This window comes from Mus caroli, unplaced genomic scaffold, assembly GCF_978045245.1.
Source record: "Mus caroli unplaced genomic scaffold, Mus_caroli_1 scaffold_3, whole genome shotgun sequence".
In the NCBI taxonomy this organism is placed as follows: domain Eukaryota; kingdom Metazoa; phylum Chordata; class Mammalia; order Rodentia; family Muridae; genus Mus; species Mus caroli.
In genome coordinates this window covers 73,148,623-73,173,648 of record NW_028227258.1, presented here as the reverse complement: position 1 = coordinate 73,173,648, position 25,026 = coordinate 73,148,623, and the positions used below count along the sequence as shown (strand labels likewise).

The window sequence follows — 25,026 nt, the reverse complement described above, 5'->3', positions numbered from 1 at the left end:
CTGTCTTACAGACACTTCCAGGGTTCCCTTCAGTGGGGGTTCGTGGAGAAGATGGGTTTGAGTCTCCAACAGCACTACCTGCTATGCCTTGTGGGTCTGAAGCCAGGACCAGCTTCCCCTTGTCTGAGACTCAGTCAGCACCTCCTTCTTCCTCTGCACCCAAGTTAATGCTGCCTTCTCTGGCCCCTTCTAAATTTCGAAAGCCATATGAGCCCACAAGAAGAAAAGGAGCTAAGGCGTCCTCCTGTGTGAAGCCTGCTCCCATCATCCACCCAACACCCGTCATCTTCACAGTTCCTGCCACTACAGTAAAGGTTGTGAGCCTTGGTGGTGGCTGTAACATGATCCAGCCTGTTACTGCAGCTGTGGCACCAAGTCCCCAGACCATTCCTATCACCACTCTCCTTGTTAACCCTACTACTTTCCCCTGTTCATTAAACCTGCCCCTTGTGGCCTCCTCCATCTCCCCCCTAATTGTTTCCAGCAATCCTCTGACACTTCCTGTGACATCTATTTCTGAAGATAAGGCCCAAGTGAAGTTGGATGTTGCTGAAGGGAAAAATGTTCTTCAGAACCCTGCGTCCAAATTAAAACCCCAGGAGCTAACTCCTCTCCATTCCACTGTCTTCTCCAAAGAGGAGCCCAACTCCTGGCATTCTTCAGCAGATGCGGGAAGCCAGGAAGCATTCTCTGAATCCAGTGCCTGCAGCTGGACTGTTGTCAAAACAGAAAGCCAGGAAGGCTCTTCCGAAAAGAGTGTCTGTGGCTGGACTGTTGTGAAAACAGAAGATGGTGGGCATGCTGTGGAGCCATTGCCTCAGAATCTCCAGGACTCTCTGAGCTCTCCGTCGAAGGATTTATTAAATATGGTCAAGGTGGAAGCTGAAGATTGCATGGTGGAAATCCCCAGCAACTTTCCCAAGCAGGACATTGGGGAGGAAGTGAAAGAGGAATGCTCTATGGAATTAGACAGGGACCCCCCACGGGAGAAGTTGAGTAGTGCCAGTGAGATGAGAAAACAGACAGTCCTGCAGAGGGAAGACACGCAGGCCGCCAAATCCCCTTCTGTGCCCCAAGACGCTGCTGCTGAGGGACGAACAACTAGTCATGCAAGCAGAGGACTGCCAAAAAGCACTCCGTCCTCCATGGGCCAGGGCGCAGGGCTGAGCGGTCCTCCAGGGAAGCTTGAGGACTCGGCCGATGCTGACGGCCAGTCTGTGGGAACCCCAGCAGGACCAGACACTGGAGGGGAGAAGGACGGGCCTGAGGAAGAGGACGAGGAGGACTTTGATGACCTCACCCAAGATGAAGAAGATGAACTGTCATCAGCTTCTGAGGAGTCTGTGCTCTCTGTCCCAGAGCTCCAGGTAAGGGCCAGAGTGGTTCCAAGTAGAATGGGGACTTGGTACAATGCTTACTCTATTACATTATAGTCATAAACCCTTACTTGACTTTTGAGGATCTGTGGAACATAATTTTGACCTTTGTGTGAATTGCTGTGTATAGGGGACATGTTCTTTGAATTGAACTCATTGAAATGTTAATTTGAATTACTTGAGCACACTTATTTTTTTTTTAAATGTTTTACACTATTCATTTATTTGTATGGTGAGTCCATGTGATGACATGTGCAGAGGTCAGAGGACCAGGACATGTGGCTATCTCCTTCCATCATGTGGGTCCCAGCAGCTCAGCTCTGTTGTCAGACTCGACAGCAGTTGACTGTACCTGTTGAGATGCCTCATTGACTGCCTAGAACATACATTACATGCCACAAAAACAAACAAATAAACAAGCAAACAAAATCCCTTCATGGCATCGAGGCCAGGGGTAAAGTTACCTGTCGCTCACCCAAGTAGCACGTGGTATAAAAGAGACTGACTATCATGAATTTTCCACGGACCCTTCCCAAGTACCATGGCATACATGTTCCTCAGGGCTTGTACACAGACATCAGCAAGTTTGACTTTAAAAAGAAAAGCCCATAGATGCGGGAGAGATGGCTCTTCAGTTAGGGTCACTTGTTCTTCCAGCAAATGCAGGTTTGAGTCACAGCACCCACATGGCTGCTCACGACCCATAGTAACTCCCGTTGGAGGGAATCTGATGCCATTTGCAGGCATGTGGTACACAGATCTACACACAGGCAAAACTTAAAAATTATACAGTAATAATTAAAAATAATGTTAAATAGTCATAAGAATTGAGGAATAGCTAAACAGTAGAGCTAGTTTACCTGTCAGGCTATGGTGTTTCACACTAAGTCCCAGCACTTGGGAGGCAAAGGCAGGCAGATCTCTTGAGTTTGAGGCCAGCCTGGTCTATAGAGTGAGTTCCAGGCCAGCCAAAGAAATCTTGTCTTGAAAAACCAAACCTAACCAAACATGTACTTAACTTGTGCAAGGCCCTGATTCAATCCCCAGGCATACAGAGATGAAGCAAAGCAATAAATAGAGGGAGAGGAGAAGGAGAAGAAAAGGTGTAAAAGGTTGCTAAGCAAAGCTGTCTTCAGGACCTCAGGCTTCTCTAGTTCTCATTTTGGTCCTGATTTGCATCTGTGCCTCATGCTGCTGCTCCTGTACTTCAGCTTCCGGGAGCTGCAAGGAGCCCTTGGGAACATTTTCGGTGTAGTACAACCAGTTTCATCCTATCCTGAGTTCCTTACAAAAGAGTGAGACCCAGGCTTTGTTTAGTGCATTTGGCTTTGATAATTACTGGGGTTCCCCCTAATCTACTTTCCTAACTGCTGGCCTGGCTGCCTGCCCTGTGGTGCTCCCCAAACAGCTGCTGTTTCTCCTGGCCGTGTGCTCATGGTTCAGCTCCTCTCTCCTCTTCCTCATTCTCTCTGTCTTGGCTCTTCTGCCACGCACAAGCAGGTAACTAAAGAGCCTGCCTATGTCTCTTCCCTCTGCTCATTGGTTGTAGCCATTTTTATTCAACCAGTATCTTTAAATTAAAGAACAAGGTTTCCACAACTAAAGATGGCAAGCAGGAGAAATCACTCATAAGTAGACCTTCTGGTACACATTTCATCATTACAATGCATAGCAGCAGACAAAACCTCAACAAAATGGTGCTTTTAGGAAACAATGGAGAAGCTGACTTGGCTGGCATCTGAAAGGTGGATGAGTCAGGAGGGTGAGTCTGAGGAAGAGAACTCCCAGGAGGAGAACTCTGAGCCAGAAGAAGAGGAGGAAGAAGAGGCAGAAGGAATGGAAACCTTGCAAAAAGAGGATGAAGTGAACGATGAAGCAGTTGGAGATGCTGCTGAGAAACCCCCTTCTACCTTGGCCTCACCTCAGACTGCTCCAGAAATAGAGACCAGCATCGCCCCCGCAGGTAAGTGCAGCAGCTCTCCAGGCTGCATTGCCCAGAGACAGAGTGCAGAGTGGGCTTTGTCTCCAGGAGCTTCTCTTCCTTCCCCAGACAGAGGAGAGCCGCCCCTCTGCAGAGCGTTAAATGCTCATCAACACCTGATTTACACTAGGTTGCCCTGTGTTTATCCGTGGTTCTTGCCTCTTGTGTGCTAGAGGCTAAGAGCTGTTTGGCCTTCATGTTCCTCCTTCAGCTTCTCTTCTGTCATTTGAGGTAGCTCAGGTGGTATTCTTCTGTTAGGCCACCTCTCCCCTTCCCCAGCCTTGGCCTCCTTTCTCAGCTGCAGAGCTCGTGGTCAGCTTGCGTCCCGGGGACTGTTGAAGGGCGTGTGGTGCACTGGGCAGTACTGGTGCTGTCATGGAGGCTGGCTCTGCTGCTGACCTAGCTGTTCTTCCCTAGCTGTGCCGTGATATTAGTCGGAGTGCACGGGGTGCCTTTACGCTGGATGGCAGTTTCAGGGATTGAGAAAGAATCTTTTTCACTACTCCAAGGGGAGAGCATCAAAGCTGCTGGAAAGGGACGGAGCAGTCATCGGGCTCGAAACAAACGGGGGAGTCGGGCTCGGGCCAGCAAGGACACCTCCAAGCTGCTGTTGCTGTATGATGAGGACATTCTCGACCGGGACCCACTCAGGGAGCAGAAGGACCTGGCGTTCGCACAGGCTTATCTCACCAGGGTAGGCAACTGCTGCCATTCCTGTCATTCTGAGCATTTGTAGCTGCTGCTTTGGGGGAAGATGCTTTAGACATGATGGGGGGCGGGGGGGGGGGCGGTGGCTTAGCACCAGAGTTCTTGTCCAGCATGGGCAAGGCTGGGTCAGCCCCAGAACAACCAAAAACTAAGTCTTTTCTCTAGGTGCACAATAGACTTTGTGTCTGCCACTGTGTTCTCTAACAGCCGGCAGGAGATGTGTGGCTTGGTCATCGGTCCCCCTACCCTCACTCATCTCATCTCTCTTTCACCCAGAGATTAAGATATTGCCTCCCTCAATGGCAAGTTGTGACTTCCCAGATTGGGCTGACACAGGACCTTTACTGAGCATTCAGGGTGTGCAGGCTGGGAGAGCTGGGCTCGGGAGCGCTCTTTGGTCTTGTGTGTCTAGGCACACTGTGCAGCTTCCTCCTTAGTTAACTCAGCAGAGGGAGGCCCTCCGAGGGGTAGGCATGACTTTTTCTTGTCTGTTATCATTTTAGTAACATTCTAAGTTTGTGTATTCTGTACCTTGGTATTTCGTGTCTTAGAATTCATATCCACATGCCTTTTACCTGGTTGATGCAGTGCTGAAGTCAGAACCTATGAAAATCAATCCCTAGTTTTTAAAGGTTTAAAGGCTGTCCAGTTGCCCCTCAGAGGAAAGGAGTTGTGCCTTGCTGTTTGTTCTGTGTGGTGTTACTCCTCTGAAGGGAGCTCTCGGAGCCGTGTGAGCACAGCTGCCTTCTGTGCCCTTGCTGGTTAGGATTGCAGGCCCACAGAAGGATGCTGACCAGTGCAAGTATTCCTTGTAGGTACGAGAAGCTCTCCAGCACACCCCTGGCAAATACGAAGATTTCCTTCAGATCATCTATGAATTTGAGTCAAGTACCCAAATGCACAACGCTGTGGATCTCTTCAAAAGCTTGCAAACCCTTCTCCAAGACTGGCCTCAGCTCTTGAAGGACTTTGCTGCTTTCCTGCTGCCTGAGCAAGCCCTGTCGTGTGGGCTCGTAAGTCCACTTTGACGGGCAAAGACTTTACAGCTGACTCCGGGGCAGAGGCAGAGGGGCTCAAATGTAGTCAATCAAGACAGTTCCAGATTTCCCGTTTGTTTACAGGGTTTTATCTGTAGTACAAGTGGAGATCTTGATAAGTCACACTCTGCCCTCCCTCCTCACTGGTGAAAAGTACATTTAAAAATTTTTCTTAAGGGGCTGGTGAAATGGCTCATTGGGTAAAAGCACCCGACTGCTCTTCCGAAGGTCCAGAGTTCAAATCCCAGCAACCACATGGTGGCTCACAACCATTCGCAATGAGATCTGGTGCCCTCTTCTGGAGTGTCTGAAGACAGCTACAGTGTCCTTACATATAATAAATAAATCTTAAAAAAAAAAAAAAGTTACTTATTTTTAAAAAAAAAATTTTTTTTTTCTTAAATACATAGATTTTCTAGGTAGCCTCTAATGGCCTGGAGCTCATTGTTTAGGCGAGGCTGCACGGAGATCCTCCTGCCTCTGCCCCTCAAGTGCTGGGATTAAAGGCGTGTGCCGTCATGCCCCATCTCCTTTATACTAAGCAATTGTTTAGTGTCAGACCAATCTTGATGCTAACAATAGCAGTTAAAAAGATATTAATTTCTCTGCCCTCAAAAGAGCTTTCCGTCTCAAAAAAGTCTGTAACATAAGATTATAAAAATAGTCAAGTATATAGTATATTATCTTTTATGATGATAATTATTCACAGAAAACTAGAGCAAGATAAGATAAGCAAGAGACTAGAGAATTGTAAATGAGCAAGGAGATGGTGTGTGTATGTGTATGTCTGTATGTAGTGTCTATGTGTGTGTCTGTGTTTGTGTGTGTATCTGTTCGTGTTTGTGTGTGTATGTGTGTGTCTGTGTGTGTGCTTGTGTGTGTATGTGTCTGTGTGTATACATGCTTATAATTTCAGCACTCGGGAAGCTGAGCCAGAATGATTGCTGCTGATTCATGACCAGCCTAGGTCTGATGCCTGTTCAGAATTCTGGATTCTGTGGTCCATAGTGAAAGCCTGTCTTCAAAAAGAAAAAGAGTTGGAGACTAAGAGTTGAAATGGGAGGAAACACATGTTGTGCGTGGTGACTCCTAAGTACTATCCCTGTGCTTTGGAGGGAAAGGGAGGAAATGAATAAAATAAAATAAAATAAAATTTTAAGATGTATTTTTGCTGTGTAGCCCTGGCTCTCTCAGAACTTATTCCGCAGACCTGGCTGGCCTCAAAGTTACAGAGATCCTCTGCCAATGCCTGTCTAGTACTGGGATTCAGGGAATGCACCAGCACTGCCCAGCTCACTGCTCAGTGAATGCTTTAAGTAGCTGTGGGGCTAGCGATGTAGCTCCATTTATATTATGCTCGTCCTCACTGCTTGAGACCAGAGTTTGATCTCCATGTTTGCAATTGCAGTGCTCAGAAGTGGAGGTGGGAGGATCAGGAATTCAAGGTCATCCTCACCTACAGAGAGAGTTCTAGGCTAGCCTGAGCTACATGAGAACCTATCTCCAAAAAACCAAACAAGCAAGCAAACAAACAAATTGGGGCTAGGGAGATGGCTCAGTGAGTAGAAGTATTTCTCTCACAAGCACAGGAATGTGAGTTTGAATCCTGGGAACCCGGGTAAAAGCTGGGCGCACAGCCCATGCATCTGTATGTCTATACGTCCTATTGGAAGACAGGAATCTCCAGAAATTCAAGGCCCAGCTAGCCTTCTATATGCAGAAGAAAAATAACAAATGAGTGTCAGGTGTGGTGGTAAACTCCCTTAATCTTAGCATTCAAAAGGCAGAGGAAGGAGGATCTCTGTGAGATTGAGACTAATACGATCTATAGAGCAAGGTTAGGGACAACCATAATCTTATAGAGAGATACTGTCTCAAATAAGACAAGACAAAACAAAACAAAAAGCCATGAAGAAGGAAAGACAATGAGCAGTCAGGTATAGTGGTGCACACCTTTAATCTCAGCATTTAGGAGGCAGAGGCAGATGGATCCTGTGAGATTGAGGCCAGTCAGGTCTACAGATTCAGTTTCAGGCCATCTGGAGCTACATAGTGAGAACTTGTCTCAAAAACCAAACCAAACTAAACCAAACCAAACCAAACCAAACCAAAGTATAACAAAAAGACCCTTTCTGAAAGAAGGTAAATGATATGGACTGACATCCTAGGTTGTCTTGTGTTTTGTGTCTGTGCACACAGAGTGGATGTATGATTCAACCAATAAAGAAGAAAATAATTTATTCTCCTGATTGGTTACTTTTTGTTTTTCAAGGTCATATCTAATTGAATGTTGACCTGTGTATCCTCTGTCATGGCCTGGACTTTAAAGGACTTTGTAACAAATATAAAGGTCAGAGCGGCAATTCTCTTTGGGACAATCTATACAGGTCTAGGGATCTGGAGACACAGGAGATATTCCCAATTCTTTTGGCCTCTGCTCAGACCAGAATTTAAAAAAAATTAGACTATTTAATTTCTTAAAAAAAAAATAGGGCTGGAGAGATAGCTTAGTGGTTAAGAGCATTGACTGCTCTTCCAGAGGTCCTGAGTTCAATTCTCAGCAACCACATGGTGGCTCACAACCATCCATAATGAGATCTGATGCCTTCTTCTGGTCTGTCTGAAGATGGTGACAGTATACTCATATACATAAAATAATTTCTTTAAAAATATATTAAATTTTGTTTTATTTAATATTTATGTGACTATTCTAAATATGCGAGTGTTTAGCCTGCTTGCACGCATGTGCACCCCCTGTGTGCCTGTGAAACTCAGGAAAGGACACTGATTTCTCTGGGCTGTAGTTATGATCTTTGTGGACCTTCATGTGGGCTCTGGCAATTAATCTTGGGACTTTTGTAAGAGCAACAAGTGCTCCTAACTGTTGAGCAAACACTTTAGTTCCCTGAGTATTTTTTATTTGTTTGTTCAATTTTTTTTTTTATGTAGCCCAGGCTGGCCTCAAAATGGCTATACAACCAAAAACTGGCCTTGAATTTTTTGTTTTAATTATTTCAAAAACCATATTACTATGTGTGCATGTGTGTGTGTGTGACATGCCATGAGTGTATGGGTAAAGGTAGATGACAGCTCTGTGGAGTCCTTTTTCTCCTTCCACCTTCATGTGGGCTCTAAGGCTAGAACTCATTTTTTTAGGTGTGAGCCCAAGTGTTCTACATACTTGCCCTGGTCTTTTAATTCTGAATGTTCTCAACGCCACCTTCCCAGTGCCATAGGACTGTAGTGTGATCCACCATGCTTGGATCACTTTTTTACTTTGCATTATTTTTTCAAGGTTTCAACCTAGCCCATGCTGACTGGACTCAGTCAGGCTTACTTTGAATTCATGACACTTCTACCTCTGCCTTGAGCCACCATTCCTGGCTTCTTGTTTTTAGAGACCAATCTCATGACCTTGTCCAGTCAGGTTTTGAACTCAGGAAGTAGCCCTAAACTGGCCTTGAACTCAGGAAGTAAAGAAACCACAAGTCTAGGTTTTGTTTCATCTACTCTCAAAAGGCTCTAGAATTGCAATTAGAGAAAGGAGACTGCTGGAAAAAGAGAGTTTGAGAAGCAAAAGATTGTGAAGAAAATCCTGGGTTTTTCATGTGATCACAAAATGGATTTCGGTCTGGGAAACTCAAGACTTCAAGGATAGAGACAGAGAGCAAAGCTGAAGAAATACAATAAGATCCAGCCTTGGGGTCAAATGGGAACAAGGGCTGAGGGGTGTGAAGATCCATTGTCTGGATGCTTTCGCTGAGATCTGATGGCTTGTTATGTTGAGAACATTGGGTTCTGTTCAGTTACATATACCTCTTACTTGGGAGTGAGAGAGCCATTTGTTTTTACTTTATTATTTATTTATTTATTATATGTAAGTACACTGTAGAAGAGGGAGTCAGATGTTGTTACAAATGGTTGTGAGCCATCATGTGGTTGCTGGGATTTGAACAGTCAGAAGAACAGTCAGTACTCTTACCCCCCTAGCTGAGCCATCATCTCCCCAGCCCCTAACAATTCCTTAATTAGCAACTAAGAGGCCTACAGACTACAGCAGTGGCTCAGGACCAGTCTCAGCACTTTGAAAGGTGACTCAGCAGGATTGTCTAGTTCCAGACCAGCCTGGGCTACACAGTGAATTCCAGAGGAGCCAGAGTAAGACTAAAACATCTCCATATATGACATAACCCATGCTATATGTATAGAAAGGAACAGAAAGTGTTCTAGATAGAAGGAAGCCTTGTTTCCTCTGCACACCTCCATTTTTCCTAAGAAAGCCAGGTGTGATTGGCACACATCTTTGATCACAGCAAGTAGATCTGAGATTTTTCTGTGGGAGCCGTGCGTGCCGGGAGCAATCGCCATTATACGATGGTGCTGGCCTCCGCTGTGCCTAACTAGTAAACAAGCCTTGTGTGCAAGTGCAAGAGTGAACTCACTCCTAATCACTGCCCATTCTCGGGGCGTAATAGTGGGGTGATGGGCGAGCAATGAATCAGGAGCTGTCACGCCACATCAGGTGCTGAAACATCATGGCTGAGGGCTATATAAGCGACTCCATTTTCTGGGGTCAGGGTCTTCCTGAGAAGTAAGCAATAAAGCTTTGTCGCAGAAGATTCCAGTTGTCCTGAGTGGGTTCTTGCTGGCGGGGACAAAAGCTCGGGATACGTGGCACCGAAGACCTGGGAACTTTATACCATCACACCAGAGCAAGGGAGATCCCTTGTTCGCGGGGTGGGGGGTGGGGGGGGTGGGGTGGGGGTGGAACCAGAACTGCGGGACATTACAGCTCTGCAAGGTAAGTATAGTCTTGAAATTTCTCCAGAGTTAGAGGCCCTTTTGATTGTTTGCACAGCGATTGCACTTTCCCTTTCAGTTTCCTTTTGCTTCCACCGCTGGAACTGCTGACTGGTTCCCAGTAGCAGTCAGGCCTGGATAGCGCCTGGACATCGACCAATTTCAGTCTCGGACAGCTCCTAGACAGCGCCTGGACAGCGACCAGTTTCAGTCGCGGTCAGGACTGGACAGCGGCAGTATGGGAATTTCTCACTCTGTAGTAGTGGCATTAAGGTCGGTCCTGAAGCAGTGTGGCCTAAAAATCGCCACTAAGAGTATAGAGGCATTTGTCAGGGAGATAGACTGTGTGGCACCATGGTATGCTTGCTCAGGTTCGTTAACTGTCGCTTCTTGGGACAAAGTGAAAGGAGATCTGGTTAGGGAACAGCAGAACGGCAAACTTAAAGCAGGGATCATGCCGTTATGGTAATTGGTGAGATCGTGCTTAACAGATGAGGATTGTCAGCAAATGGTAGAAGCAGGGCAGAAGGTTTTGGACGAAATTCAAGACAGTCTATCAGAGGCAGAGTTGGGAGAGAGATTGAAAGTTGGGACGAAACAAGGTGCACCGAAGAATATAGGCCTTTCCACGGGCCTTGAGCCCGAGGAAAAGAGATATAAAGGAAAGAATGCCTTGGGAGAGATTAGAAAAAGGGATGGAAAGGGAGAGAAGAAGAGAGAAAGAACTGGAGAGGCACATAAGGAAAGGAGCCTCTACCCGCCATTAGATGAGTTCAAGGCACTAGCTGTCAGTAGCTCAGAATTGGATAAGGAACTTAGCTCCTCTGAGGAGACAGACATAGAGGAAGAAAGATACCGGCTAGATGAAAGACGAGCTAATCAGTCACAGAATAACATAAAGAAAGCAAAAGTAGCTAGAGACAAATGTCAAATCACTATGTGATCTTCAGATCTGCAACCTCTGGGTCCTAGTACACCTCCGCCCTATGTGCAGAGGTATCAATCAGACTCATTCATTTCAAAAGAGGAACAGAGAAAAGTGCAGCAAGCGTTCCCAGTCTTTGAAGGTGCAGAGGGCAGATGCGTTCACACCCCGGTGGAGTATATACAGATTAAAGAACTAGCGGAGTCAGTCCGTAACTATGGAGTCAATGCCAACTTTACTGTAGCCCAAGTTGAAAGGCTTGCGACTCTGGCAATGACCCCTGGCAATTGGATGACCGTAGTAAAGGCTGCATCTCCTAACATGGGAATGTATTTAGAATGGAAAGCTTTATGGCAAGTCTCCTGCCAAGCACAGGCAAGGGCCAATGCCAATGTTGAAGGGGACCAAGGAACATGGACTTTTGAGTTACTTACAGGTCAGGGACAACACGCTAATAACCAGACAAATTACCATTGGGGAGCTTACGCTCAGATCTCAGCTGCTGCAGTTAAGGCATGGAAGGCACTATCTAAGAAGGGAGAGGCAAGTGGGCATTTGAACAAGATTACCCAGGGCGCCCAGGAGTCATTCTCAGATTTTGTGGCTAGAATGACAGAAGCGGCTGGGAGAATTTTTGGGGACCCAGAGACAGCTATGCCTTTAATTGAACAGTTGATCTATGAACAGGCTACCCAGGAATGCAGGGTGGCTATTACACTTAGAAAGAGCAAGGGACTGCAGGACTGGTTGAAGGTTTGCCGTGAGCTTGGAGGGCCACTCACTAATGCCGCTTTAGCAGCTGCCATTCTACAAGGGCAAAAACGCCCTGACATGGCTGAGTTCAAACTCTGCTATAATTGTGGCAAACTGGGACACTTAAAAAAGGACTGTAGAGCCCTTGTCAAAAGGAGAGCACCAGGACTGTGTACTAAGTGTGGAAAAGGATATCATTGGGCTAGAGATTGTCGTTCAGTCAGGGACATTCGAGGCAGGCCCCTGCAGCCAGGATTCCCTCAAGCAGTAGATAATGAGACCATTCCAAAAAACCAGTACAGGGCTCTCAGGTCTCAGGGCCCGAAAACATATGGGACCTCGACTGGCAAAAGGTGGACCCCACAGTCCGCAGGGCAACAGAAGGATCAGCTGGGTACCACCACCCAATTCATGCTAATGTCCCAAATGGGGGTGCAGCCTATTCCTACTGACTATAAAGGGCCTCTGCCATCCGGGAGTGTCGGCCTAATATTGGGCCGGGCCTCCCTTACCTTACAAGGTCTTATTGTTCACCCTGGAGTCATAGATCAAGACTATGAAGGGGAACTTCAAGTTCTCTGTTCCTGTCCTCAGGGTGTCTTTTCTATTTCACAAGGGGATAGAATAGCTCAGTTAATAATTTTGCCAAGCCTACATGGCTGTTTTCCTTCCTCTGGTGTCCCCCGAGCTACCAGAGGGATTGGTTCTACTGGAAATGATTCTGCTTACTTAGTGATGCCTCTTGACTCCAGGCCATTCTTAGAATTAGTTATAGAAGGAAAACAATTTAAAGGGATTTTAGACACAGGAGCAGATAAAAGTATCCTCTCTTCCCAATGGTGGCCAAAAACTTGTCCTGTTACTCAGTCATCACGTTCTTTGCAAGGTTTCAGTTATCAGTCCTGTCCCACTATTAGTTCCCGTTCTTTGAGCTGGACAGCTCCTGAAGGTCAAACAGGACGATTCACTCCCTATGTTTTACCACTCCCAGTAAATCTCTGGGGGAGAGACATTTTACAGGCACTAGGACTGACCTTGACTAATGAATACTCGCCACAAGCTGTTCAGATGATGAAGAAAATGGGCTATAAAGAAGGAAGGGGATTAGGGAAAGGAGAGCAGGGTAAACTTGAACCTATCCCTCAAAAAGGTAATAATGGGAGACAAGGTTTGGGTTTTTTCTAGGGGCCGTTGAGGGCTCCATGCCCATACCATGACTTACAGAGGAAGTTGTATGGGTTCCTCAATGGCCTCTCTCCTCTGAAAAGTTAGAAGCAGCCACAAAACTAATTACTGAACAGCTACATTTGGGTCATTTAGAGCTGTCTACCTCACCCTGGAATACACCTATTTTTGTAATTAAGAAAAAATCTGGCAAATGGCGCTTATTACATGATCTTAGAGCTATTAATGCACAAATGCATCTATTTGGACCAGTTCAGTGAGGGCTACCATTGCTTTCTGCCTTACCCAAAAATTGGGAAATTATAATTATAGATATTAAAGATTGCTTTTTCTCTATACCTTTATGCCCTCAAGATAGGCAAAGATTTGCATTTACCATCCCAGCCATTAATCATTTAGAGCCGGATCAAAGATACCAATGGAAGGTCCTACCTCAGGGGATGGCGAATAGTCCCACCATGTGTCAACTGTATGTGCAATTGGCACTTAAGTCACTTAGAGAGCATTGTCCATCATTAGAGGTGATAATTTATATGGATGACATTCTGATTTGCCATAAAAATTCACAATTATTGCAAGATGCATACCCTATATTAGTAAAAATGTTAGGGCAATGGGGATTGCAGGTGGCCACTGAAAAGGTGCAAGTTGCTTGAATGGGAGCCTTCCTAGGGTCACTCATTTATCCTGACAAAATTGTTCCTCAAAAATTAGAGATTCGCAAAGATCAACTACATACCTTGAATGATTTCCAAAAACTGCTAGGAGATATTAATTGGCTAAGACCATTTTTGAAAATTCCATCAGCAGAATTAAAGCCCTTATTTGACATATTAGAGGGAGATACCCACATCTCCTCCCACAGAGCACTTACCCCAGCTGCATGTCAAGCTTTACAAACGATAGAAAAGGCCTTACAAGATGCTCAATTACAACGCATTGAGGAGTCAAAGTCATTTGAATTGTGCATATTAAAAACTGCACAGTTACCAACAGCAGTCTTATGGCAAAAAGGACCCTTATTGTGGGTCCATCCTAATGCTTCCCCTGCAAAAATCATTGAGTGGTATCCTAATGCAGTTGCTCAACTTGCACTTAGGGGGAATAAAAGCAGCCATTACTCATTTTGGGAAAGAACCTCATATGCTAATCGTGCCTTATACTTCTGCTCAAGTTCAAACCCTGGCAGCAACAACTAACGATTGGGCAGTATTGGTTGCCTCTTATTCAGGACAAATTGATAATCATTATCCAAAACATCCAATTTTACAATTCCCCTTAAGCCAAGCCATAGTGTTTCCAGTAATAACAGCCAAACACCCACTTCTGGATGGGGTAGTAGTGTATACAGATGGATCCAAATCTGGCATAAGTGCATATGTAGTAAATGGCCAAGTAACATCTAAACAATATAATGAGACATCACCCCAGGTTGTAGAGTGTTTGGTAGTTCTAGAAGTCCTTGATACTTTTCCGGGACCGCTCAATATTCTATCTGATTCCTTATATGTGGTCAATGCAGTTAATATGCTTGAAGTTGCTGGCTTAATTAGACCCTCTAGCAAGCTTGCTCACATTTTTCAGCAAATTCAGTCAGCCTTGTTACATAGAAGACATCTTGTGTATATTACTCATGTCAGGGCTCATTCTGGCCTTCCTGGCCCCATGTCTCATGGAAATGACTTGGCAGACAAAGCCACTAGAATCGTGGCTGCTGCTCTGTCCTCATAGGCAGAGGCTGCAAGGGAGTTTCATAAATGCTTCCATGTGACGGCTGAAACATTACACCGCCGTTTCACTTTAACTAGGAAAGAAGCTCGTGACATTGTCACCCAATGTCAAAACTGTTGTCAATTCCTGCCTACTCCTTATGTAGGGGTAAACCCCGAGGCATCAGACCATTACAGGTCTGGCAAATGGATGTCATTCATATTTCCTCCTTTGGAAGAAATCAATATTTACATGTTTCCATTGACACATGCTCTGGTGTTATGTTTGCTACACCTTTAACAGGTGAGAAAGCCTCTCATGTTATACAGCACTGTTTAGAAGCTTGGAGTGCTTGGGGCAAGCCCACAATTCTTAAAACTGATAATGGGCCAGCATATATCTCTACTAAATTTCAGCAATTTTGTCATCAAATGGATGTCACTCACTTGACTGGCCTTCCTTATAATCCTCAAGGACAAGGCATTGTGGAACGTACCCACCGTTACACTCAAGTCTTATCTTATAAAACAAAAAGGGGGAGTTGATGAGACTCTGCCCTCAGTGCCAAGAGTAGCTGTATCTATGGCACTCTTTTTTTTTTTTTTTTTTAAAGATTTATTTATTGGTTATATGTAAGTACACTGTAGTTGTCTTCAGACACTCCAGAAGAGGGAGTCAGATCTTGTTACGGATGGTTGTGAGCCACCATGTGGTTGCTGGGATTTGAACTCCGGACCTTTGGAAGAGCAGTCAGGTACTCTTACCCACTGAGCCACCTCACCAGCCCCTCTATGGCACTCTTTACACTTAATTTTTTGAATCTTGACGAGCAAGGTCGCTCTGCAGCTGATCGACATAGCTCAGACCCTGATAGACCAAAAGAAATGGTCAAATGGAAGGATGTCTTAACTGGTCTGTGGAAAGGCCCAGATCCTATTTTGATAAGATCCAGGGGAGCTGTCTGTGTTTTTCCACAGAGTGAAGACAACCCATTTTGGCTGCCGGAACGACTCACCCGCAAGATAGTAATCAAGGATGGTGTGGAAGATGCTGACCATCCGAGGACTGCTCCTGATCCTGACAATGCTGAACTTGTCTCAGGTTCCTAGTATGAGGGGCGAACAGAGATGGGCCATTCTCTCGACTTTCCCTAAACCAATGCCAGTTCGCCATAATGCTATAGTTTTTCCAAAATTCTTTACTACTAATAAAACATTAGATTTACCGTATCTACCCTATGATCCCACCCGAGCACCGTTAGGAGAAAATCGCTCTTTATTAGAACAGGGTTCTTTATGCTTTCAAATTAATGGACCAGGAAAATGTATCAACCCTCACAGCTCGAGCTTTGGGGAAGTTTAATGAGCACCGAGGAGGTTGGGTGAGCACAACCCAAGATACTTCCAACGCAGATATAACCTTTACAAATTGGACCTTCTGGAAGGAGGCAATTTGGGTTAATGGTACATTTCTACCACCTAACTTTTCAGACAAAGAACGTCCCCACCAACCAAAAATAGCCCCTCATTGTAGCTTGGAAGATGCAGGGCTGATCCTGCCTTGGTCTGATTGTCAGTCCTCCATCACTCGGGCAGATCAGAGTAAAACCTTTTCCTTTTCTCCCAACATGATAGATGACTCAGAGAAGGAATTTGTTATGAAAAAGGGACTTTTCATACAGGACTTTAGAATGCATCCGTTTCACAAGTGGGTGCTTTGTGGAGTCAATGGCAGTTGTACAGAACTCAATCCTTTGATCTTTATCCAGGGAGGAGCAGTTGGAAAGGCTGCTTTTACTGCCATCTCAAGATTTTCTCAGTATTGGGGAATACATGCTGCCTCCCAGGACTCTTTTGGATATACTAATATCAGTGTAGAGATCACTGGGTTCAATAAAACTTTGGTAAACCAGATTAATTACCCATCTACCCCAGTCTGTGTTTACCCCCCTTTCTTGTTTATTCTTTCAAATGATTCATTTGAAGTCTGTTCCAATGATTCTTGTTGGATATCTCAATGTTGTGATGTAACAAAGAACGCCCATGCCATGGTGGCACGGATCCCACGTTGGATCCCTGTTCCGGTGGAAACACCTTCCACCTTATCTCTGTTTCGACAAAAAAGAGATTTTGGAATTACTGCTGCCGTGATCATAGCAATTTCAGCCAGTGCAGCTGCTGCTACAGCTGCAGGGTACGCTATGGCTAGTACGGTTCAATCAGGCACAAACTTAAATCAGCTTTCAGCAGATCTGGCTGATGCCATCACTGTCCAAACTTCTGCTAGTACCAAGTTAAAGGGAGGGCTGATGATTTTGAATCAGCGCCTTGACCTGGCAGAGGAACAGATAGGCTTTCTATACCAGATGGCCCAGTTGGGTTGTGAAAGAAAACTGGAAGCTCTGTGTATTACCAGTGTCCAATATGAAAATTTTACATATGTAGCCAATCTGTCTAGACAGCTTTCCTTGTATCTTGCAGGAAATTGGTCGGAGGGATTCGATGAGACTCTTGAGGTCCTGAGGGTGGCAGTTTTAAAGATCAACTCAACGCGAGTGGACCTGTCATTGACAGAGGGCCTCTCCTCCTGGATTTCATCTGCATTTTCTTATTTTAAGGAATGGGTGGGGTGGGTTTATTTGGTGTTGCCACCTGCTGTGGACTTGTGTTCATGCTCTGGTTGGTTTGCAAGCTCAGAACCCAACAAACACGTGACAAAGTTGTGATAGCTCAAGCACTTGCTGCCATTGAGAAAGGGCCCTCCCCCAAAATCTGGCTATCTATGCTCAAAAATTAGTTGACATTGGTGGCTGGCCTCTTTTGTAGAGTTCTCCCTAGGTCATTTAGTAGTTACTGTCACATAGCACTGCGGTATCCAGGGATGGGCAACTTTCCTCATGCACAGATCAACCTAAGACACGGGGTCGGTGGTGATAGGGTTACCCTATGACAGGAAAGGCTGTGACATTGGAGGAACGACCTAAGACAGGAGCCACAGCGGATGGGCATAATTACACAGACCTAGTCCAGCCTCAATTTAATAAAATAAAAAGGGGGAGATGTGGAGAGCCTTGCCGCGAGCAATCGCTGTGGAGAGCCATGCGTGCCAGGAGCAATCACCATTATAAGATGGCGTTGGCCTCTGCTGTGCCTAACTAGTAAACAAGCCTTGTGCGCAAGTGCGAGAGTGAACTCACTCCTAATCACTGCCCATTCTCGGGGCGTAATAGTGGGGTGATGGGCGAGCAACTAATCAGGAGCTGTCATGCCACATCAGGTGCTGAAACGTCATGGCTGAGGGCTATATAAGCGACTCCATTTTCTGGGGTCGGGGTCTTCCTGAGAAGTAAGCAATAAAGCTTTGTTGCAGAAGATTCCGGTTGTCCTGAGTGTGTTCTTGCTGGGGGGGGGGGGACCAAAGGCTCGGGATATTTTTCTGTACAGTTTTGCAGGACTGTAGCAAGGCCCAAGGAAGATAAAGAAATTCATCACTTCATTGTGTTCTTGCTTGCTTTCCTCAAGGTTAGGATTGAGGCCCAAACACAAATGCACCCAAGGCCTGACTGAATGAGGTAGGCATCTCAGAAGACAGTGACTTAGTGTCAGCCAGCTGCTGTGAATTAGCAGGTACCTTCATCCTGGGCACTGGGGATGACAGGCTGAGAGTCTGGTTGTGACAAGGTGGCAGCTGCTGCGTTCGTTCAATTTCATCTTACAGAAAGACAGCTTTGCAAGCAGCAGTTTTGTGAACCCCTAATGATTTCTGGCTAGGCCGTCCTCTGGTAGGAACCACATTCCAGTAGTAATCTGGCCCAGCACAGACTTGCAGGCTGGAGTGCTTAGGCAATGACAAGGACAGGAGCCTTGTTCTTGGAGATCCATTTCTTGGTTCCTGGGATGATCTTTAAACAAAATGGACAATACAAATCTTGAGGCTCCTGCTGTTCCCAGTCCGGTGGGATCCTGTCATGAAGAGGTCTTCCCATATCACAAGATTTGTATTTATAAAAGACTAAGCTTGGGCTAACAGCTCTGCGTGGCAGGCTCTCGGGTTTAGCAGCTCCTTGGGGCCACAGGACTTTAGGCTCAGCAGCAACTTGAAATGAAGAGACTTAGGGCTCAGCAGCTCCTTGAGGTGAAGAGAAGTCTTTGTTATCCAGGAAGCTCTGCAGCACCTTGTTCTCATCAGAGATTTGGTCTTTTTGTCTCTCCTGATAAAAAAAATCTTGTAGCTGCTGAGCTGTTCTGACAGGATAGAGTTCTCCTTCTCCTGCTGCTTCCTCAATGCTACAGCTTCCTTCTACTTCCATATTTCCACTGTCTGCTCCAGAATCTTCTGGGGCTGCTTCTGAAGCTCTTCTACTCTGATCTCCAAGGCCTTCTTTTCTGAGATCATCTTCTGGTTGCATTCTTTCAGCCGGCCCAGCTCACTCTCCCAAAAGGCCTTCTCTTCCTCCCAAGAGGTCTTCTCTTCCTCCCAAGTGGCCTTCTCTTCCTCCCAAGTGGTCTTCTCTTCCTCCCAAGTGGCCTTCTCTTCCTCCCAAGAGGCCTTCTCTTCCTCCCAAGTGATCTTCTCTTCCTCCCAAGAGGCCTTCTCTTCCTCCCAAGTGGCCTTCTCTTCCTCCCAAAAGGCCTTCTCTTCCTCCCAAGAGGTCTTCTCTTCCTCCCAAGAGGCCTTCTCTTCCTCCCAAGTGTTCTTCTCTTCCTCCCAGGAGGCCTTCTCTTCCTCCCAGGTGGTCTTCTCTTCCTCCCAGGAGGACTTCTCTTTCTCCCAGGAGGCCTTCTCTTCCTCCCAAGAGGCCTTCTCTTTCTCCCAGGAGGCCTTCTCTTTCTCCCAAGAGGCCTTCTCTTCCTCCCAGGAGGCCTTCTCTTCCTCCCAGGAGGCCAAGAAAGCCATTTTTATTTTATTTTTTTAAAGATGGCTTGTGTCTCTACCCTAAATTTTGGAACCTAATGTTCACACCTGGATTGTCTGAGGGATATACTCTCTTAAGGAATATGAAGGTTCTAGGTTCACTCTGCAACAACTCTTACTTGATTCCTCCAATCGAAGGACAATTTTATTTTACTTATTTATGTGGTGTGGAGCACAGCATGAGAAGCTTGCGCTCCTGGATGCTTATGGAGGAGTTCCCCAAGAGGAAACGACTTGGCCAAGCCTTTCTTGCTTTCTTTCCCACCTATTTACCACAGTACTTTCTGCCCCAGGGAGTGTAAAAGTGCTCTGAGAACCCAGAGGGCTACGTCTCAGACCAGCAGCTCCGAGATGACATAATTCTTTCTTTTGTACATAAAGTGGCCTCCCTCGGGCTGGGCCTCTCCAGCCCCTCCCCCAGGCCAGGATTGCCTCCCTGGCCAGCACCAGCACAGGTGAGTACCTCTTTTTGAAAAGCCAAACCTGGAAAACGGGGAACAAAGGCCCCGGAAGGGGCACCCAGGCACTGCCAGGAGCTTCAGAAATAGACATCACGTCATCTCTCCGCTGGCAGGGCCAAGTGCCATTTGGTAACACCCCAAAAGACTACACCATTATGGTGCAGAATGAAGCATGCAGGGCTAGCAGTTTACCCCAGCCCTAGCAACCCTCTGACCGCCTTAAGGAGTGGCTTCATTTGTGCTCCCCACCCCCGCACCCTTCTTTCCCTGGAGGCCTCCGCCTCTCTTGGCTTCCAGCCATACAGCCCATAGTCTCCACGCTGCCATCTTGATGTCCCATCCCCCTTGCCACTTTCCTCTTCTGCAGCCCTCAGAAGTAGGAGGGGGAGGAAGGGGCATCGCCCTGCGTGCCCCTAGGGGTAGGGCTCGGCCTACCTCACCTCTCTTCCTCCAGAAAGGGGGTGGTGGTGGGGAGATTGTTCACATCCTCCGCAAGCTTGCCATTTCTCACCTCCAGTCGTGCTGACAGTGCACCATCAAGGGTTTACCATCAAGGTTTTAGCATCCTGGACTTGCCTATCCTCGGTGGCACTCTGCCCTTGCTAGAGCCTGCAGCCCACAGCTGAAATTCAGAGGTTATCCACAGCCTTCTACTCATGACCTCAGGCCCTATTCTGGCTGGGTTGGCAGTGAGAGGGTCCCATTTGGACTTCACTCCCCGCCCATTCCTCAGCTATCTGGCATTGCAACGGCACTGATCGCCCCCAAATTAGTTTGTCAGGCTCTACTTACCAAAGCTGGGGCGGATATTTGTGATCTCAGCCATGTTGTAATCAGAGGCTGTTGATAGAAACACTCTTGCAGAGGTCAGACAACTTTGGGAATCTCGGTCAGTACCGAGGCCGCGGCTGTAGACCTCCAGATCAGGGGAGGGGAAGGTGCATGGCCGACTGCCCCTGCAGTAAGATCCCTGGTTGCTAGCTGCGCTTTCCTCTTAGATGCTCCAGGGATGCTCTGAGCTAAGGATGCAGGTGCAGTCAGACTGGTCCTGATGAGAGATAGGCTCCGCCTCTTTCCGAACGGCCCTCGGCAGAAGACTCCGCCTCTGCCCGAAAGATTCCGGAAGCTCTTCGAGAAAAGACCCCGCCCACTGCCGAGTTTTTCCGAGGATGAATCTCCGCCCATTCACAGGCTGTGGGCGTTTGTGGCTAACTTTCAAAGCCCAGTAAGAAGTGTAGGTGTTTAGCGAGCTCAGTCGCACATCCTTGTGACTATAGCACTCGAGTCGGTGAGGAAGGAGAGTCAAGGAGAGTCTTGGATAGGTCTCCAAATACAGAAGGGCAGGAAGATAGTCGCTTTAGCGTCTTCTGAAGCTGTAATTCTAGTTGCCTGAGTTTATATAGCTAGAAGCTGAACCTTCTGGGTCCGAGGACTTGAGAAAAGCAAAATTCTATACTGTTTCAGTATTGATGGCTATTATTTTAGCGCACTCCTGGAACAGTAAAGGCATTTATGGAAACTGACTAAAGATTGAAAACTGGGTAGAAGCAGAAGGATCAAGAGTTTCAGGCCGAGCTGGTGAGATGGCTCAGTGGGTAAGAGCACCTGACTGCTCTTCCGAAGGTCCAGAGTTCAAATCCCAGCAACCACATGGTGGATCACAACCATCTGTAATGAGATCTGACTCCCTCTTCTGGTGTGTCTGAAGACAGCTACAGTGTACTGTATAATAAATATATAATAATGTATAATATGTATAAAATGTATAATAAATGTATAATAAATAAATAAATCTTAAAAAAAAAAGCATGCTTTTAAACCCAGTACTCTGGAGTATAAAACACCAGAAAATATGCAATAATAATAATAATGAGTCGGTTCACCCTGCTGCACTTGCTTGGGTGGCTCTGACGTTAGATTGAGGACATGGGGAACATGTAGCCGAGGTGGGGGCTCTTTCCTGGAACCTGGCTTTTCTCCGCAGTTGGAGCTTCCTTCGTCTCTGCTAATGGCCTGTCGCCTTTCTTCTCCTTTGTAGGGTTTGGGTTTTGATTCTGAGAGCAGGCCAGCTGTGACCAAAAGAGTGTTTTTGGTTTCTTAATGCCCCCTCCCTCCCCACCCCCGCCAATGACAAGAGAAGAGAAGTTGTGATTTTTTTAAAAAGACAGTCTCTCAACCAGGCTGCTCTGCAACTCATTTGTGTAGCCAGCCTCTACTGGACTGGAAATCTCCTATTGATAGGATTACAGGTTTGAGCTACCACGGCCTGTCAAGAGTAATTTTAATTACATTTATTGACAGGGTCTTGGATAATACAGACTGACCTTGAACTTACTGTGTAGTCCAGGCTGGTCTTGAACTCCTTTCAACACCTGCCAAATGCTAGTGTTACAGTCATAGACCACCCTGCTTAAAAAGTGTATTTTTTTTTTAAGATTTATTTATTATATGTAAGTACACTGTAGCTGTCTTCAGACACTCCAGAAGAGGGCGCCAGGTCTCGTTGCGGATGGTTGTGAGAAGAGCAGTCGGGTGCTCTTATCCACTGAGCCATCTCACCAGCCCCAAAAAGTGTATTTTTTAAGTTAGAGAAGCTACTAGAAAAGATGAATAATTTGATTTTTAAAGTTTCCTGATTATTTTTCCTAAGCATAATTTTTGTCATCACTGAAACTCAAACCTTGCCGGGCGTGGTGGCGCACGCGTTTAATCCCAGCACTCCGGAGGCAGAGGCAGGCGGATTTCTGAGTTCGAGGCCAGCCTGGTTACCAGAGTGAGTTCCAGGACAGCCAGGACTACACAGAGAAACCCTGTCTCGAAAAACCAAAAAAAAAAAAACAAAAAACAAAACACTCAAAACTTTTTTTTTTTTTCAAATTATTATACTCAATTGGGAAACTGCTTTTATACTACTTCAAAGGAAAAGACCCACAAAGACTGTGTTTTTCGTTAACCTGGTATTTGGAGGCTAAAGAGAGATAACTGGAAATGAAAGCATATACTACAAAAGACATGATGATTTTAAACAGGGAGGTATTCATGGTACAGTGTACCATAGCCAACCTAAAACAAATGTCAACTCTGCATCCGTACATACATATATAAATACACACAGTATGGATTCAAGTTTCCAAATTTAGGGTTGTTTGTTTGTTTTTGAGACAGAGTTTCTCCGTATAGCCCTGTCTGTAGTGGAACTCACTTTGTAGACCAGGCTGGCCTTGAACCCAGAAAAAAAAAATGAATTTTTGAACATTATGGCCCAGGCTCTTTACTGAGCAATGGGTCTATACATTAGAAGCTAGAATTGGAATATCTTATACCTGACTCCTTTTGATATTTGGGTATTTTTGTGAGTTCATCTGTCCTGTAGGGTTAGAATCTGTAAACTGGAAAAAAGTGATAAAAAAATTCATTGGTACACAGGATTTATTGTGGTGACCAAATCACCTGGTATAAGAACATTTTGCGGGCTGGAGTGATGGCTCAGAGGTTAAGAGCACCCCTGACAGCTCCTGAGTTCAGTACCCAGCAACCACAAGGTGGCTCATGACCATCTGTCATGGGATCTGATGCCCTCTTCTGGGGTGTCTGAATACAGTGACAGTGTGCTAATATACGGAAAATAAATAAATCTTTTTTTTTTATTTTATTATTATTTTTTTTGGTTTTTTTTTTTTTTTTTTTTTTTTTTTTCGAGACAGGGTTTCTCTGTATAGTCCTGGCTGTCCTGGAACTCACTTTGTACACCAGGCTGGCCTCGAACTCAGAAATCCACCTGCCTCTGCCTCCGGAGTGCTGGGATTAAAGGCGTGCGCCACCACGGCCGGCTTTTTTTTTTTTTTTTTTAAAAGAGACCATTTTGCAAAATAAAGACTATTATGCAGATATGAATAACTACTATATCTCAAGTTCAAATCTGGCTTTGACCTCAGCTATATGAAGCATCTCTCTGAATTTTAGGAATTCTCCTTTTCTTCCTATGTTCCAAATATTTAGTGGGGAGGGTGACTAGTTGTCAACTTACACTATGGAAACCAAGGATTCCGCACCCCCAGGTTTTGAGTTGGGTCGGTAACTGGAGAAGAGTAGGAAGTCTCCCCCAACACTTGCCTTCCTCCCTCCTTCCCTTTCTTTCATACTTTTTCTTCGTTTTCGAGACAGTGTTTCTGTGTGTGACCATGGCCGTCCTATAGCTCGTCCCGTAGACTAGCCTGGCCTCGAAATCAGGGCTACGTCTGCCTCCTCCTCATCCATCTATTTGTCGTGTTGGGTTACTTTTTCCATGAACTGACGTATCAGGGCTGTGGCTTCACCAGGCCCTAAAATAAGATGGCGCCGGACGTCTCGCGCATGCTCCTTGACGTGAAGGTCACGCGCCTCGGGGGCGCGCACGTCAGCCGGTGCCGTTGCGTTACTTCCGCTGGCGTAGGAGCTGAGTTTCCGCGGGATCGAGCCGGCCTCTGAGGGTATTTGGTAGTGTGTGGTGGGGCGGGAAGCAGCACGTTAGACGTGGGGCTCCCGGGGGAAGGGTGCCGAGGATGAGGGGCGTCTGCTCCGAGGCTGGGTGCCCGGTGCGGGAGGGGAATCGGGTAGCAGGGCTGTGCGTGCTGGTGTGGACCTGAGCTAACGTTGAGCGCTGAGGTGGAGAGTGGAGCTAGGACTCCTGTGAAATGCTTGTTCAGGGGGGATCTGGGGACTGCTTGCTCGGTGGCGTTCACTCACTCTTGGTCAGCCTTTCCTGGCCTTCAAGGAGCAGACTCTTGCTGGGCGGTGATGGTGCACGCCTTTAATCCCAGCACTGGAGAGCAAGAGGCAGGCGGATTTCTAGAGTGAGTTCCAGGACAGCTAGGGTTATACAGAGAAACCCTGTCTCGAAAAAACAAAAACACAAACAACAACAAAAAGGGAGCAGACTCTTGGAGGTATGGTAGTTTGAAGCGCTTGGAGCGATCCTCTCACAGTTCTGACTGAATGGCCCCTGGCTGCCCCTCTCTCCCCGCTTCCCCTCTGCTTCCTTCTCTGTGAACCTTAGGAAGTCATCTGTGAAAATAGGAATCACCTAGGTTATCCCCACTCCCCTCCGTACTCATTTACTATCCTCCCCGTCAGGATCAGCGAATCTTCTCTTGGTTATTGAGCTTTACGAAGATAAGAAACTGGGCTCTTAGCAGGA

General features: G+C 46.3%; 2 protein-coding genes and 1 long non-coding RNA gene across 15 annotated transcripts in view; 2 read left to right on the top strand and 1 right to left on the bottom strand.

Moving 5' to 3' along the window:
• The window catches only part of LOC147005602 (uncharacterized), a 29,063-nt gene extending 8,135 nt beyond the window's left edge, over positions 1–20,928 (bottom strand). Inside the window, exon 1 of the long non-coding RNA XR_015046708.1 lies at positions 20,643–20,928. This is a non-coding gene — a long non-coding RNA (uncharacterized LOC147005602). The remainder of the gene's footprint in view (positions 1–20,642) is intronic.
• Gon4l (gon-4 like) overlaps positions 1–25,026 on the top strand; it is a 148,973-nt gene that overhangs the window by 44,011 nt on the left and 79,936 nt on the right. For 4 of the 13 annotated variants that reach the window (XM_085835746.1, XM_085835744.1, XM_085835745.1 and 1 more), the window contains exon 1: positions 24,258–24,319. The exons of 6 other annotated variants lie outside the window; for them this stretch is intronic. Coding sequence is in view for 1 of the 7 variants with exons in the window: in XM_085835750.1 (XP_085691876.1) it covers positions 1,201–1,367 (167 nt within the window). In the remaining 6 variants the exon portion in view is untranslated. Of the gene's footprint in view, positions 1–947; positions 1,368–24,257; positions 24,327–24,395; positions 24,776–25,026 lie in introns of those variants that run through there. 3 more of the 13 variants (XM_085835750.1, XM_085835743.1, XM_085835742.1) reach the window with 3 other exon arrangements.
• LOC147005603 (GON-4-like protein) lies at positions 3,785–5,452 on the top strand. The gene is made up of 2 exons (XM_085835751.1): positions 3,785–4,051; positions 4,881–5,452. The coding sequence occupies exons 1-2, from the start codon at positions 3,821–3,823 to the stop codon at positions 5,091–5,093; spliced, it is 444 nt and encodes a 147-aa protein (XP_085691877.1). The 5' UTR covers positions 3,785–3,820; the 3' UTR covers positions 5,094–5,452.